This window comes from Panthera leo, chromosome B1 (assembly GCF_018350215.1).
Source record: "Panthera leo isolate Ple1 chromosome B1, P.leo_Ple1_pat1.1, whole genome shotgun sequence".
NCBI classification, from domain to species: domain Eukaryota; kingdom Metazoa; phylum Chordata; class Mammalia; order Carnivora; family Felidae; genus Panthera; species Panthera leo.
Window position 1 is genome coordinate 204,254,054 of NC_056682.1, and position 17,522 is coordinate 204,271,575.

At 54.2% G+C, this 17,522-nt stretch overlaps 1 protein-coding gene across 6 annotated transcripts in view; it reads right to left on the reverse strand.

Annotated features, from left to right (window-relative positions):
* The window catches only part of MAEA (macrophage erythroblast attacher, E3 ubiquitin ligase), a 37,402-nt gene that overhangs the window by 17,832 nt on the left and 2,048 nt on the right, over positions 1-17,522 (reverse strand). The window contains exon 2 of one of the 6 annotated variants that reach the window (XM_042937135.1): positions 16,550-16,705. The exons of 4 other annotated variants lie outside the window; for them this stretch is intronic. In XM_042937135.1, the coding sequence (XP_042793069.1) occupies positions 16,550-16,555 (6 nt within the window). In that variant the 5' untranslated portion in view covers positions 16,556-16,705. Of the gene's footprint in view, positions 1-301; positions 456-16,549; positions 16,706-17,522 lie in introns of those variants that run through there. One more of the 6 variants, XM_042937137.1, reaches the window with a different exon arrangement.

Below are 17,522 nucleotides of genomic sequence, written 5' to 3' on the forward strand. Positions count from 1 at the left end.
CACGCGGCTGTAAGGCAGGTGAGCACCACCGTGCTCTGTCACCCACGCCGGACACGGTCGTGCTCCTAAGTGCCAGCAAGACTGCGTGGTCGACATACCCGCGCTCGGCGGGTGACAGCACGGGACTCACAGGAGTGACGTGTCTCAGCATCCCGCCTTCCGCTCGGGACACCCGGCCCGAGGCTCGTCCCACGGGGCCAAAGGGGACACAAGAGGAGGGTCCCAAGCAGGTGCCACAGGCTCGAGCCCTCCACTTGTAACTTGTATCCAAAAAGGAAGCCGGCAACGCCCTGACATTCACCTTCAGTGCGTCATCAACATCCAGACCCGACCACGCGTGTTGTGAGGTGACGAAGCGAATTACTCTCTCGACGTCCTGATGCGCTTCCGGGTGCCGCTAACAAAACCACGTGACAGCACTGCTGGTGGCGCCGAGCCCGGCCGTGCTCCTCTCCTGCCCGCCGTGTGACCCGACCCGAGCCAGCCCCTCAGCCGCCGCTCCCGGCTCCGACCTCCGGATGGCCCTGCCGCGTGCCTCCTGCGCCACTCCTCCCACCCGAGGACGGGCCTCCCGCCCTCCGTGCTCCGGCCCCTGTGAGGGCCTCCCCTTCTGCTGCCCACGCCCCCATCTGCCCAACCCCCCACCAGCCGGGCCGCACCCGGAGGTCGGCGTGGGACCAAGGCCAGGGACGTGAGCGCCCGCCACCGCCCCTCCGCAAACACGCAGCAGGAGCTCCCGGAGCACGGAGCCGCCTCCTGGGCCAACTTCCGGCCCGAGGACACAGGGCAGCTGACCCCGGAAAGCTCCTCAGCCTCTGCCCGCAGGGCCCGCAGCCTGGGCTCCCTGCCTTTCCCCAGCTGCCCCCTGCCGCTCCGTCACCAACGGCTCCTTCACAGGCTCCTTCCAAAAGGCCTTTGGCCAAACGAAGGAATGGAATTTCAGAAATGCTGAAGATTCTGAACCAAGCAACCATCATTCAAGAAGGAGGGCAAAATTAAGACACTTTCAAACACGGAGACACTGCCAAGTTGAGCACCCACAGCCTTTTCTCGGAGGGAAACGACTCAGAGAGTCCTCCACGAAGCAAGAATAACCACATGAATGCGAAGAAATAACAAGATACAAGAAAGAGCTGAGAGGAAAGAAATGAGTAAAAAATACAATCAAACCAAGAGGGGAAAAAAACAGGTAGTTAGTTTAAAAGGAAAAAGAAAATCCATGGCCTAAGTAACGTGGATATGGGGACGATAAGTTTCAGAGATTTTGAAAGAATCCCAAAATAAGAGGCAAATACTAAAAACGTACTCTTAAATGTATAGGCAACAAAACAAAAGTAGACAAATGGGGACCACACCAGGCTGACAGCACCCAAGGAAAAGGGCTGGAGCAGACATTTCTCCAAAGAAGACACCGTGGCCGACCCATGAACGGAAAGGTGCTCGGCGTCACCGAGCCTCAGGGAAAGGCAGAGCGGAACCAGGAGACCCCACGCCACACCCCGGGGGAAGACGGCCCTCAGAAAAGCGGGTCCACGGGCCTTGGCGAGGGTGTGGGGAAACTGGGAGCCTGCGCTCTGTCGGTGGGACGTAAACTGGTGCCGCCGCTGCGGAAACAATGTGGCGGGTCCCCCAAAAATCAAACAGGGAGCCCCTGTGATCCGGTAAGCCCACACCCGCCTCTCCCTGCGACCCAGTAAGCCCACGCCCGCCTCCCACTGCCATCCAGTAAGCCCACGCCCACCTCCCCCTGCGACCCAGTAAGCCCACGCCTTCCTCCCCCTGCCATCAAGCAAGCCCACGCCTTCCTCCCCCTGCCATCCAGCAAGCCCACACCTTCCTCCCCCTGCCATCCAGCAAGCCCACGCCCACCTCCCCCTGCCATCCAGTAAGCCCACGCCCGCCTCCCCCTGCCATCCAGTAAGCGCACGCCCACCTCCCCCTGCCATCCAGCAAGCCCACGCCCGCCTCCCCCTGCCATCCAGTAAGCCCACGCCCGCCTCCCCCTGCCATCCAGCAAGCCCACGCCCGCCTCCCCCTGCCATCCAGCAAGCCCACGCCCGCCTCCCCCTGCCATCCAGTAAGCCCACGCCCGCCTCCCCCTGTGACCCAGTAAGCCCACGCCCGCCTCCCCCTGTGACCCAGTAAGCCCACGCCCGCCTCCCCCGCCATCCAGTAAGCCCACGCCCGCCTCCCCTGCCATCCAGTAAGCCCACGCCCGCTCCCCCCTGCCATCCAGCAAGCCCACGCCCGCCTCCCCCTGCCATCCAGCAAGCCCACACCTTCCTCCCCCTGCCATCCAGCAAGCCCATGCCCGCCTCCCCCTGACATCCAGCAAGCCCACGCCCGCCTCCCCCTGCCATCCAGTAAGCCCACGTCTGGCCCGGGTGTGCACCCAGAAGAACTGAGAGCAGGGTCTCCAAGAGGTGCGTGCACCCCACGTTCACAGCAGCACTGTTCACATCAGCTAAGACGAGCAAGAACCCAGAGTCCGTCGACAGACGCGCGGGTGAGAAAACGTGGTCCACCCGACGAGAGGAAGTCCTGACAACTGGTGTGACACGGGTGACCCTGCAGGACACTGTGCCAAGTGGCATAGCCAGGCACAGAAAGACTAAGCTGTGTGATTCTTCCTACATGAGACAGAGGAGCCATGTGATCAGAAGCACAACACAGAAGAGCGGCTGCCAGGGGCTGGGGGGCAGGGGGAGCTGTTTAATGTGCAACCGGGACTGAATGTGTCCCCCATAGTTTGTGCATTGAAATACCACCCCCACTGGGATGGCGTATGGAGACGGGAGCTCTGGGAAGTGACTGGGTTACCCGGGTGGGGTCCTCAAGACTGGAATCAGCGTCCTTACAACAGGGACCATTCACTCTTCACCACACGCAATGCAGACAGACGGTGGCCATCGGCAACCCGGAGGAGGCTCTCACCAGAACCACACCGGCCCAATGCCCTAGCCTCCAGAGTTTGGAGAATACCCTCCTGTGGCTTACAAGCACGCGGTCCACAGCACTTTGGATTGACTGAGACAAACGGGTACATAGTTCCAGTTGTGCAAGGCAAAAAGGTCTGGACGCCTGCCGCACACTTAAAAAGGCCTGAGATGGCTAGTTCGCGTCACGTTTCACCACAATGAAAACGATATTCCTGATACTGATGCTACATGACAATGCTATCTGATTTCAAGACTTAACCGTGAAGCTATAGCGATCAAGACAGTGTGGCCTTCGTGCAGCAACACAGGGACCGGCGGAGTGTGGAGAACCCCGAAATGGACCCTCATCGTGTTCTGTCCAAGGAGACAAGCAATCCAGGGCGGAGAGGACCATCTAGACAGTGACATGGGAGGGGGAGGGCTTCAGTCTATACCTCAGGTGGTCCATAAACCCCCCCTTAAAAGATCATGGACTCAGGGACCGAAAGAAAAGCTACAACTAAGAACTTCTAGATGGGCACATAGAAGAAAATCTTCATAACCCTAAGACAAGCAAAGTTTCCTAAAGGGATATAGAATGAAAGAAAAATTGATCAATTACACCTTATCAGAACAAAATTCTGCTCTTTGAAAGACAATTTAAGAATAAAGACAACTATGGCAAGACTAGGAGAGAACATTTACCATATGGAAATCTGACAAAGGACCTGTACCTAGAACATACTTAGAACTCTTACGACTCAAGACCAAGACAATCCCATTTTTAAAAATATTTATTTTGAGACAGAGAGAGAGAGAGAGAGAGAGAGCGCGCGCGCACACATGCAGGGGAGGAGCAGAGAGAGTGAACCCCAAGCAGGCTCTGTGCCACCAGGGCAGAGCTCCACGCGGAGCTTGAACTCACAACCGTGAGATCATGATGTGAGCTGAAGTCAAGAACCAGACACTCAACCGGATGCACAACTGACTGAGTCACCCAGGCGCCCCTGGGAGGGTTAATTTTATGTGTTGCCAACCTGACTGGGCTACGAGGTGCGCAGACACTGGGGGAGACACGGCTCTCGGTACGAATGGACATCGGCATTTGGGTGATGGGCTGAGTGAGTAGAGCAGGCGGATTCCCCAGCGGGGTGGGCCTCCTCCAATCCACCCAGACCTGGAGGGAGCAAGAGGCTGGGAGGAGGGACTCTCCCCGCTCAACGGCAGAGCTAGGACGTCAGCTGTTCCGGGCCCCCAGGCGCTTTCGACTTTTTGACCCCGGCTGCTCCATCGGCTCTCCAGGGGCTCCAGCTTGCGCACTGCAGACCTCAGCCTCCGTAATCCCACGAGCCAATTCCTTCCGGTCGGTCTCAATCTCTCTTCACCTCCCCTGTCCGTTTCTCCCTCCCTTACTGGCTCTGTCTCTCTGGAGAGCCCCAAGACTTCACACCACCTGCTGGCCAGGCCGAGGACACCTGGATGCCATCGCTGGCACCTGGGAAGACAGTCTGGCTGTTTAGTACGACTAAACACACGCGTGTCACTCAGCAACTGCAATCCCAAGAGAAATGAACACACAGTATTCACAAAGACAGTTGTGCACAAATGCTCATAGTTTTATTCTTAAGCCCGAGACCGGAACCAACTTGAACGCCCACCCACGGGGATGGTAACCTGGTGCCCGCTGATGTGGGGTGCAGCACGCTGAAGCTCCGACACAGGTGAGGGACAAGCGAGACCCAGAAGGTGATGTTCTAACACCGGGACCAGTGGGAGGGGGGCTTCTCCACCAGGTCGACTACCCCCTCCCCCCCCACTCGGCAACAGTGTCTGGAGACTTTTTTTGATCTGTCACGACTGGGGTGTGGTTGTGAGCCTGCCAAACCACAAGAGGAAATTAAATGGAACAAAGAAAACCTTATCAATTTACAAAAAGGAAACAGAAGACACACAAAAGCACAGGAGACAGAAAACAGAGTAAGGGGTGAGGATACGCCCACAGTATTAGTAATCACTGTGAATTGGAAGGCCGTGGGAAGAAACACCGGAGCAAGGCTTTTTTCTTTTTAAAACACCTCTCAGAAACAGAGTAAGTAGACAGACAAAAGACAAATGGAAAGGAGAAAGCCACAGAGCGGGGCCGCCCAACGCAACTCTGAGTCGCACATGCGTGCAATTTTAAGTTTTCTAGTAGTTCACCCAGACTGCTAGACAGAGCCCACCCAGTCACCTGCTGAAAAGAGCGGGATGAAACGGATTTTTAGTGGATCTTATTTAATCCAACACCCCCCAAATATTTACAGACATTTTGCATTACTTTTTTTCTTTGTGCTAAATCTTTACGAGTGAGTGTACGTTCTATTTCACACTTACAGCACGTATTTGGACCAGCAGCCCTGCGAGCACTCACTGCCACGCGGGGCTCAGGGCGGCTGCGCTGGATTGTGCCGCCACGGAAAACCCGGGGTGAGGTCTGGGGAAACTCGGACCCCATTCGCGGCTGGCGGGGAGTGCAGATGGACGGCGGGGGGGACTTGACAGTCGCCACCCAAACCGTGCCGAACCTTTGACCCGGCCGTTCTAATTCTGTGGGTCCATCCGAAAGGCCGACCAGCACACGTATGTGGACCCACGGGCCACCGGCACCAGCCCGAGCCTGGTGGTGCCGTGCAGGAGGGCTCCCTGATCGTCTGTTGAGATGGGCTGTACAAAATGCTGACAGGCTGCCATTAACTTCCCAATTCTTAGTTGAAATACAACTCAGATATCATAAAACTCACCCTCTGACAGTGTACAACTTAGCTTTTAATGTTATCTCAAGGTTGTACAACTATCACCACAAACACTTCCAGAACATCTCAAGCCAGAGAGAAATCCCTTACCTACTGAAGTCCTCCCCTTAGCGAGGCGACCAAGCACCAGTAGCCAGCTTCCTACCTACACGGATCTGCCCGCCCTAGATACGTCACATAAATGGAATCATACATTCTACGGCCTTTTGTCTGGCTTTTTCTTTTTTTTAATGTTTTTATTTATTTTTGAGACAGAGAGACAGAGCATGAGCAGGGTAGGGGCAGAGAGAGGGAGAGACACAGAATCCGATGCAGACTCCAGGCTCTGAGCTGTCAGCAGAGCCCGACACGGGGCTCGAACTCACGGACCGTGAGATTATGACCTGAGCTGAAGTCGGACGCTTAACCGACTGTGCCACCCAGGCACCCCTGGCTTTTTTTCCTTTATTTAGCAAGTTCCCAAGGCTCCACACCATGATGTAAGTACTTCAATCCTTTTTATGGCTGAATAGTATTCCACCACACGAATTCACCATTTATTTACACACTCATAAGTTGATGGACATCTCGATGGCTTCCACATTTTGGCTATTATGGATAATATGGCTACAAAGATTCCCATACAGGTTTTTGTGTGGACATCTCTTCATTTCTTCGGGGGCAATATCTAGAAGTGGAATTGCTGGTAACTCTATGTTTAACTTTTTTTTTTTTTAATGTTTATTTATTTTTGAGACAGAGAGAGACAGAGCATGAATGGGGGAGGGTCAGAGAGAGGGGGACACAGAATCTGAAACAGGCTCCAGGCTCCGAGCTGTCAGCACAGAACCCGACGCGGGGCTCGAACTCACGGACCGCGAGATCATGACCTGAGCCGAAGTCGGCCGCTTAACCGACTGAGCCACCCAGGCGCCCCTCTATGTTTAACTTTTTAAAGAACTGCCAGATTGCTTTCCAAAGTGTCTTTTATGCTCCCCAGAAGTCCGTGAAGAGTTCCGGTTCGTTCACATCATCATCCAACACTTGGTACCGTCCATCTTGCCAATTACAGTCGTTTCAGTGTACATAAAGTGGCATCTCACTGTGGTTTTCAATTTGCATTTCATTAATGACTAATAATATAGAGCATTTTCTCACGTACTTATTAGCCATTTGTATATCTTCTCTGGAGAAGTCTATTCAAATCATTTGTTCATTTTAAACCTGGGTTGTCTTTATGTTATTGAACTATAAGAGTTCTTTGTAGATTCTGGATACTACTAGATTCTTATCAGATGTGATATGAAAACATTTCTCACCATTCTGTCCTTGGAGGCACAAGCTTTTCACTTAAAAACATCTTTTTAATGTTTATTTTTGAGAGAAAGAGAGAGAGACAGATAGAGCACAAGTAGGGCAGGGGCAGAGATAGAGGGAGACACAGAATCGGAAGCAGGCTCCAGGCTCTGAGCTGTCAGCACAGAGCCCAACATGGGGCTCAAACTTCCGGACTGTGAGATTATGACCTGAGCCGAAGTTGGATTCTAAACCGACTGAGTCACCCAGACGCCCCAAGCTTTTCACTTTTGAAGTCCAACCTTCAACAACCAAGAATTCTGTTTTGGTTTCTTGTGCTTTAGATGTTCTTACTCTCACATTTAGCTTTCTGATCCATTTGGAGTTAGTGCTTGCATATGGTGTGAAGGAAGAATTCAACTTCATTCTTTTGCAAGTGGATCTCCAGTTGTCTTAGAACCATTTGTTGAAAACCCTCTCCCTTCCCTATGGAACCCTCTTGGCACCCTTATTGAGAATTACGTACGGACTTATGTCTGGACTTTCAGTTGTAGCCCACTAATCTATTTTTAGCCATTTAGCCAATAAGCAAGAAGTGTAATTTGGGGGCACCTGGGTGGTTCAGTCAGTCAAGCGTCCAACTTCAGCTCAGGTCACGGTCTCATGGTTTGTGAGTTCAGCTTAGAGCCTGCAGCCTGCTTTGGATCCTGTGTCTCCCGCTCTCTCTGTCCCTCCCCCACTCACACTTGCTCCCTCTGTCTCAGAAATAAACATAAAAAAAATTTTTTTTCAAAAGTGTAATTTGTACTAAGTTTCAAAACCCGGAAATGTGAGTCCTACAACTTTGTTCTTTTTCAAGATCATTATTGGCTGAATGTTTGGGTCTCCACCCATTTCCTATGTTGAAGCCCTAATCCCCAATGTGATGGTATTTGGCGTTGGGGCCTTTAGACATAATTAGCTTTAGACGAGGTCACAAGTGTGAGGCCTCTATAATGGGATCAATGTCCTCGTGAAAGGAAAAGACCAGCATGCATCTTCTCTCATGTGAGCACACAGTGACAAGACAACCATCTGCAAACCAAAGAGGGTCACCGGGAACGTGAATGTACTGGCACCTTGATCTGAGACCTCCCAGCCTCCAGAACTGTAAGAAATAAATGTCTGTTGTTTAAGCCACTCCAGTCTATGATCTCTTGTTATAGCAGCTTGACTGGACTCAGATAATTAACTGTCCTGGCTATTCTGGATTCCTTGCATTTCCATATGAATTTTTGGATTGGCTTCTCAATTTCTGCAAAAGAGCCAGCTAGTATTTTGATATTTGATACGGACTGGGTCGAATCTGTAGATGAATCTACTGCTGTCTTAACGGTGAAGTCTTATTCCTAAGTACTTTATTGTCTTTCATGCTCTTATAAAAATTTTTTCCATCCCTTTTTGATTGCTCGTTTCCAGGGTGTAGAAGTATAACTTGTCTTTGTATACTTATCTTGTGTCCTGCAACCCGGCTCTAGCTCTAGTTTATCAGTTCTAATGAGTTGTGTGGGTATGTATGTGTATTCCTCATGACTTTTCATATACGAGATCATTTCATCTGCAAATAAAGTTTTGTTTCTTCCTTTCCAATGTGAGTGCCTGATATTTCTTTTTCTTGCCCAACTGCTCTGCTTACAACCTCCAGGACAAATTTGAATGGGAAGTGGCCAGAATGGACATCCTTACCTCTGTCTTAGGGGGAAAGTTTTCAGTCTTTTACCACTAAGCATGACATTAGCTGTGGTTTTTGCATAGATGCTCTTCATTAAGTTGAGGAAGTTCTCTCCTTTTCCTATAAATGGAGGGTTTTTATCATGAAAAAGTGTTGGATTCTGTCATGTGCTTTTTCCCCTGTGTCTATGGAGATGATCACATGGCTTGTGCCCTTTATCTGTTAACGTGGTATGTTACGTTGATTTTTGTATGTTGAACCAACCTTGCATTCCTGGGGTAAATCCCATTTAGTCATGGTACATAAACCTTTTTGTATGTTGTCAAATATAGTTTGCTAGCATGTGGTTGTGGATTTTAACACCTATATTCATTCATAAGAAATACTGGTTTATAGTTTTCTTGGATATCTATGTCTGATTTTGCTATCAGGGTAATACTGATCTCACAGAATGAGTTGGGAAAGGTTCGTTTTTATTTTTTTAGAAAGAGTTTAAGGATCAGTGTTAATTCTTTTTTAAACATTTACTAGAATTCACTAGTGAAGCCATATGATCCTGGGCTTTTTTCTTTATGGTAAGTTTTTTGTTTTTTTTTTAACCTCTTTTCAGGTCATAGCCTGTTCAGCCATCGTTTTTTAACCTACAAAATAGCAATTTTACATGGTTCAACCCGATCCATTTTCCCTTTGTGCTCCTTACCCAACATTCAACAAGAAAAAGAGGTTTTGGATCTTTCTCATCAATGTGAATCAGTTCTTTATGGTTCATATTTGGTAAATTTTTAAAAAATTGTTATTTGCTTTTATTTTCTTAAGCTTTTTTATTTAGTGTTTATTCATTTTTTGAGGGGGGCGGAGGGGCGGAGAGGGAGACACAGAATCGGAAGCAGGCTCCGGGCTCTGAGCTGTCAGCACAGACCCCAATGCAGGGCTCAAACCCACGAACCGCGAGGTCAAGACCTGAGCCGAAGTCGGATGCTCAACCAACCGAGCCACCCAGCACCCAAATAAAATTGTTATTTGCTTTTAAATTCTGGTTCTATTTTTATCTGGGTATCCCCAGGATTTAAATTTGTATTAATCAAATGTACTCAGTCTTTCCTTGTTAATATGTTGCATGACAACTTCTAAGATCACAGGATTTCTGTTTAGTTAGCTGATGTTAAATTATACTTCCTCCAGTACATTTTTCCCCTTCAGTGACTCATAAAAAGTATCCTTCCTGTTTTCATGATTGAAACAGAATCTGGCAAACACCGTAAGTTAAGTTTTGTAGAAAACATCTGTACTTCCCTCCAGCTCTATAGCGATCCTCCTACACCATGTCATCTGCCTGAGTGTGTGTTTGTTCAAACCTTCTCCAGTGTTTGCTCTGGGATTGCTGACAGTATTTGCTGACAAAGAAACGCACTTTAGTTTGTCATCATAACGTCTGCAGCCATTTTTACCAGCACAGGAAGGAAGTATTTCCCCAACGGCACAGGACTTATCTTTCACAATGAAGAAACCTCACGAGGGGTCTCGACGTATTTATTCCAAAGCTAGTGACACCTTCTAAAGTGTTCGACTGAGCCCTGGATGGCGGGAGACATCTCTCTACATCCCAGAGATCTCTGTCTCACGTTCCTGCGCGTGGCATGAGACGTCTCCCCAATCACAGCAGCTCCCTGCTTCCCTGGGCTGACCTCCCGAGCGCAGCACACACCCAGGGGGAGGCTCGTCCGGTTTCCGGTGGGTTTCTTGAAAACAGACGTTTGCCGTCAGCTTCCGGGGGCCATCGCGGGGAAGGGGGAAGAGCACAGCCAGCGCCCCCATGACCTCTTCTCCGGGTGCGCGACCGTCTCACCTGCCGCCCGCTGGGCACTCGCAGAGATCTCTTCCCGCGCCGGCCCGTTTTAGAAAGGGAGGTACGAGGAAAGCGGCGCGAGCTCCAGATCGAGTCAGACGAGTCAGCCGGCGCGCACGGCGCAGCCCAGCAGCACCACTGCGGTGGGAGCACCGGGGCCGCGCTCCACGTGGTCGAGCGCCCGCGGCCCTCAGGACGGGCTCGCCCACCCAAGGCGACGCCCCCCGCCGGCAGGCCCCGCCATCCGCTCGCGTCGGTGGCTCCAGCAGCGCGGGCCTCCCGGCTGGTTAGCTGCGACGGGGACCCGGAAGCAGCTCTGCACGAGGCCCGCACGTGCCTCGGCGTCGGGCAGGCCCGGCCCGACGGGCGCCTCCGATCACAAGTAAGAAGTACGCGATCGGGGGCATCTTCAGCCGTCAGCGTCCTTCCGACAGACACGACGTTCCCTGCCGGTGCCAAGGTCGTCCTCTAGGCCTTTCCTGAGAAACCACGTGGTGTCTCCTCGGTGTCCATCACCGGCAAAGCTCACCGTGAGACTGTATCTCTGTTGCCGTTTTGTTATCGTGAACAACATTCCCCACGAGGCGCTTCTCCACGAGGCGCTTTCACGGGTTATTGCTGACACAGAAAAGTGACTGCTTTGGGGGTATTTTTCGTGTGCCCGTTACTGTGTGAAACATTCTCATTAACTGGAGTAGTAATTTTCCAGTTAGTTTGCTTGTGTTTTCTGAGTACATAAACACGTCTCATCCATTTGGAGTTACATTTACTCGTGTTTCAGTTTTTACTTCTTTGGACAGAAATGCCAAAATAATGTTTAATAGTTCATTTCCTTTTTTGTTTGTTTTTATTTAGAAACATTTTTTTAATGTCTTACTTATCTTTTTAAAAAATGTTCATAATGTTTATTTATTTTTGACAAGGAGCACGAGTGGGGGAAGAGCAGACAGTCACACACAGCATCCGAAACAGGCTCCAGGCTCTGAGCTATGAGCACAGAGCCCAACGTGGGACTCGAACCCACGAAACGTGATACCATGACCTGAGCCGAACGAAGTCAGATGCTTAACCGACTGAGCCACCCAGACGCCCCTGTTTGTTTTTATTTTTGAGACAGCGCAAGTGAGCGAGGGGCAGAGAGAGGGGGAAAGAGAGAGAGCATCCCATGGGGGCAGAGAGAGGGTGGGGGAGGGAGGGAAGGAGAGAGAGAGGGAGGGAGGGAGGCAGAGGGAGAGAGAGAGAGGGAGGCAGAGGGAGAGAGAGAGGGAGGGAGAGAGAGACCGTCCCACAAGGGGCAGAGAGAGGAAGAGACAGTGAATCCTGAAGAGGGATTCAAGCTCCACCTGACACGGGGCTCAAACTCATGAACCACGAAACCATGACCCGAGCCAAAGCTGGATGCTTAAGTGACTGAGCCACCCAGGTGCCCCTAATGGTTCACTTGTTAAATGAATTATTTCTTCTCTGCCCTCCACAAAGTTTACAATCCCAGGGTCAGAAACAGACAGAAGCAAAATACAGAATGTCTCAGATGCCAGTAATGGCGAAGAAGAAAAACAGAGAGGGAGATGATGAGGCTCCCAGTTGAAATAAGGTGATCCCACCTTGAGGGAGATCCCGAAGCAAAGATCCGAGACCGTGAGGGAGGAAGACAGATGACCCCCTGGAGGAAGAGGGTTCCGGGCAAAGCAAACGGGTACAGAGGCTCTGAGGAGCCACCAGCACCTCTTCTAGCAGCAGGGAGGCCACCGTGGCAAATGCCCAGGGGAGCAGAGGAGGGTGAGGAAGAGGAGGTGGGGGCAGAGGCAGGGGTCGGGGCCCAAACCCACGCTGGACCCACGGAGAACAGGGAAGGTGCTGTCTGGGGCGGCCTTGTGGTAGCTGTGCCGGGCTCGGGCAGAGCAGGGACCGGTTAGGAGGCCACCTCAACCCACAGACACAATGGGGGCTGCGGCCACGGTGGCAGGAGGAAGGCAGTGAGCTGCGGGAGATTCTGAGACGCTGGGGAGCCACAGAACGACATACAGATGTTAAGCTGTGAGGACAGAGGGGTCACGGCCCTAGCCTGAGACCGGGAAGACGGGGAGGAGGCAGACAAGTTAAGAAGTTCAGATCTACTCCTGCTGAGCTACGTCACAGAGATCCAGGTGACCCTGGACCCTGGGCTCCGGGGTGGGGGAGATGACCTTTTGGCAGTGACTGGTACGCACGGAGCGTCCTCGGAGCGCACGAGATCACACACGATCACCAAGACGGCGCATGGTCACAGCCGGGAGGAGGGGGCAGCTGTGAGCTGGGGAGGAACCTGGCCAGGGTGCAGTCCTGGGGGCCCAACAGGACCCTGTGCAGGGAGGAGGGGCCGTCAGTGGGTGCTCCCTGGGAGACACCATCAGGATCACGGGAGGCCCGGCCAGAGCGCCGGCGGGCAGCATGGCTTCTAACGGGGCCTCCGACAAAAGCAAGCAGACAGAGGTAGTTCCGTCAGGCTGTGATTAAAGCCATAAAGAAAGCAAAACAGAGGAAGGGACAGATCACAGCAGGAGCCACAAACCCCAATTTCATTCAGGCCCAGGGCGGCAACAAGCCCACAGCCAGGCTGTTTTTTTTAAGGTCCCTTTGAAGCTAGACACAGCCAAGCCCAAGCCCTGGCCTCCGAGCTTAAGCACAAATGCTGAACAGCACTTCTGGGAGGCCCCATGGAGGGAGCTGGCACCTTCTCCCCTCCTCTCCCTCTCTGTGCTGCCCGCGACACGGCGGCCGCGGTCCCACAGCCAGGGCAGAACAGCAGGGGATCACAAGGATCGTGGGAAACACAGGCGTCAGGAACACCCCCAGGTTTTGAAGGGACCCTGAACGAGCGGCAGGAGAGCGCGGGCTCCACATGGGATGGGCCGGCCGGGGGCCAAGGAGCAGGGCAGGGCATGGTTTTGCGGGCCGTGTCCTCCAGGCCTTGCCCAGATGTACGAAGAGACCCAGCAGGCGGGAGTCCAGGGGAGGCGAGGGGGGAGTGGCAGGCCGCGGCACAGAGACCTCCCCAGGGCTGGCGGCTGCCACGGTCACCCCGGGCCGGAGGATGCCAAGGGAAGAGCAAAGGCATCTGCAGAAGACAAACCGTGAGAGGAAGCGAGAGAATGGCGCCCCGGGGGCCGAGAGGAGGAGGCAACCGCCTGGCGACTGGCACTTATACCGAAGGCGAGGGGACTGTGACCTAGGGGCACTTCTGACTCAGACCGAACAGACATGCGGGAGGAGGGGGCAGAGAGAGGAAGCAGCCGCTGGAGGGCACGGGGCGACCAGAGCCGTGTGCACGCTGGTGGAGCGAGCCAGCGAAAAGGGGAAACAGAGGCAGGAGGGAAGAGACGAGAGTGCGGGAGCCACGGGCCAGGAGGGCGAGCGGACCACGAGGGGAGGGCGGCAACCGTCGTGTGGGAGGAGCTGGGAGGAACGTGCGGGAAGCGGGGGGCACAACGAGGAGGGGACAGTCAGCGAGGCCATCTGCACAGCTGGGTGTGTTCCTCCCTTAGCCACATTCGGCCACACTTCAGTTATTAAACTACTTAACAACACTTAGTTACTATGACTTAGTTGTTATCCAAACAGCGAATACATCGGTTTCCTCAGAAAGCTCTCAAGAGTGGCCCCCAAGTGTAAAGACTAAAACAACGCACAGCCGTGAAAACCAGCAGCTACCTCTGGAGACCGTGCCCTGCCCTGATTAGGTCAGCACCAAGCGGCCCCACTCATCCAAAGCCCCAAGGGGGGTGCCGCGCCGCACACACCGGCCGGCCTCCTCCTTCCTCTAGTGCTCGGGGGTCTTCCCGGCTTGCTCCCCACTCCTGCTGAGCCGCACACGCGGTCCGTGGGGAGGTCTGGGCCCTCGGGGCCCCGCTGTCACAACCTCCGTGAGGCTCTGGGGACATCCTGGGCCCTACGGCTCCGGTGGGACTGGACGCCAATGGTGCCAGGGTCCGCCTAGGCTCCAACACAGCCCGCGGAGCTTTTCCCCCAAGTGCGCGTGCCCTGGCCGCCCCCGGAGGGCCATCGCACCCCCCACGGCCCCACGCTCGCCTGACTCCACGCGCGGTTCCGGGATCCGAAAGGCTGGCACCTACTTGTTTAACAGCTCCCTCCCGCCAAGCCCGGTGGCACCAGGATGGGGACAGAGTTCTCCGGGAGCAGCAAGGAGTGCGGGCCGAAGGAGCTGGCACCTCTGCCCTGGGGTGCCTCGCGGGGGCTCCGAGAGGGGGGCGGTACCAGCAAGCCCCGCCTTCGGACCTCACGCCCAGGACCTCTGGCTGCTGCCTGCCTGGCGCCGGGCTTCCCATGCCTCCAGCTGCCACAGCCCTTCCTCTCCCAGCACGAGGCTGCTTCCAAGCATCATGAGCAGAGCGGGCACGTCGACCTGTGCCCCCAAGTGTCTTGTCTGTGGTCAAGGATCTGAGCAGCGGTGCAGAGACCAGAGCGGAAGGCCGGGAGGATTTCGACCACGCTCTAGCTCTGGGGGGTTCTGGAAGGCGAAGGCAACACGGGGCTCTTGCAGGGAAGAGCAGATGGGACTCCGGAAGGCTCTGGAGGTCCCACCAGAGGAAGGGAACCAGGCCCCAGGCCGGATTCAAGTAATACAACCACCTTCTGGGGGAGGGAAGGGCTCATTCAGTCAACCAAATGATCTCAAGGGAAAGGAAGTAAAGACCCAGCCGACTGCCACTCTCTAGGGCTCAGCACAATCAGGATATCTGTCCCTTAAGACCAAACGCTCGTGCTGACCACCCATCCTCAAACTTGAGAACCCGCAGTCCCTAAATCCCCAGCTGAGTCTGGGAAAGTTCACCGAAACCTGGAACTCTGGGCCTCGCGCTGGCACAAGCCCGGGACGCTGAAACACTGCCATAGAGGACCCGGGACCCAGGAGGTAGGCCCACAGACCCCACTGGGAGCACTGCCCCAGGCCCCAGCCTGTCACGAGTTAGGGAGAGGGGCCAGCTGGGAGGGGGCACTGAACCGGCTCAGGTGGGGGACCCCCTGGCTGGGAGGGCCCGGACGAGGTCCCAGGCGAGACTCCAGATGAGGAATCAGGGTCCGGAGCCAGGTCTCCCAAGGACCGATTCTAGACCCCTTCTCCTGGGCTGTGATGAAAACCCCGCCTAACTTGGGTAGCGGTAAAGGTCTCTAAAAAATTATCGTAGTTCAGCTCTCTGAGGGGAAAAAAAAAATAGAATGCGCCAAAATATTAACAGGATGATCAGAATGATTTGGAAAATAAACATAAGGTACTCTTATGAGAGAACGCTTTTTAAAATGCAATTACAGCAGGGCCTCTGGTTCAGGGCGCTGACAGGAAAAGCCTCCACCAGGCCCAGGACACAGGGCTCGTGTCCCACCGACCCCCCTCTCCCTGCTGTGGTCAGAACATAAAAACAGGTTCCGCAGAGCAAACTCCCGGCCGGTGGCTCTCACTGGGGCGCTTCTGCCCCCCCCCCCGGGGACGTCTGGCAGTACCTGGAGGCATCCTGCGGGCATGCCGCTGGCATCTGGTGGGCAGAAGCTAGAGGCGCTGCCGGGCCCCCGCTACGCCGTCGCCCAGCCCGAACGCGCCTGTGCTGGCCACGTCGCCCGCCGCACACCGGAGGGCTCCCGAAGGAGCGGGTGCCCGGGTGGGCACGTGTGGGCAGCAGCGCCTCACGGCCATGCCACTCTCGCCCCGCTTCGCCAGCGGATGAGCGCGGTGCCCACCAGGGCCCACGAGCCCCCTCCCGGCCCCGAGGCTGTGAGGAACCTGGCCCGACTGGCCGATGTTCTGAATCGCGAAGACCCCTGTCCCGTCACGTGTGAGGAGGAACGGCTGTCGGGACGGCAACGGGGGGGGGCTCGGCCCTGCTCCCCCCACCCTGCTGCACAACGCACCCTTGAACCGGAGAAGCGAGCACCGGCCTCTCAGAACACCAGCCCCTCAGCCCTCACTCCCCCCGCCCTGGCGCGGATTCGGCGTCCCTCCCGCCCGCGGCACCTGCATCTGTGACCGGCACAGCTCCGAAGTGTCAGGCCTTCCAGCGTTCTGTGCAATTCTGTGGAATTCTGTATTAGCGTGCGTTCCTAAGGCAAGGGTCCCTAGCTTCCCGGTGAAACTTCCTCATCGTGCACTAGGAATCACTCCCGAAAACTTCTAGAAAAAAATGTTAACTCTCAACAGGGACACACGTGTCAACAGAAAATTTGTCATAGGTGATCTAAATCTGTGAGAGGATATGGTGGAAATAGCTTCTCTGATCGCAAAAATTCATCTAAAAGCTTTCTAGGGGCGCCCGGGCGGCTCAGTCGGTTAAGCATCCAACTTCAGCTCAGGTCACGATCTCGCGGTTTGTGGGTTCGAGTCCCGCGTTAGGCTCCGTGCTGCAGCGTGGAGCCCGGAGCCCGCTTCGGATTCTGTGTCTCCTCCTCTCTCTGTCCCTCCCCCGCTCATGCTCTGTCTCTCTCGGTTTCTCAATAATAAATAAACGTTAAAAAAAATTTCAAAGCTTTCTAAAGCTGGGTGCCCGGGTGGCTCAGTCGGTTACGTGTCCGACTCTGGATTTCAGCTCAGGTCGTGATCTCCTGGCTGGTGAGACCGAGCCCGGTGTGGGACTCTGTGTTGTCAGCGCAGGATCCTGCTTGGGATTCTCTCTCTCTCTCTCTCTCTCTGCCCCTCCCCCTCTCACCTGCCCACATGCTCTCTTTTGCGTGCGTGTGCGTGCTCTCAAAAACATTTGAAAAATCCTTTTTTTTTAAGTTTATTTATTTTGAGAGAAAGAAAAAACATGGGTGGGGCAGAGACAGGGAGAGAGGGAATCCCAAGCAGGTTCTGCGCTGCCAGCACAGAGCCCCATGGGGGCTCAAACTCACAAACCATGAGGTCACGCCCGAGCCTAACTCGAGATTCAGAGGCTTAATTGACCGAGCCCCACAAGCGCACCCGAAAAAAATCCATCTAAAGCAGAAGTAAA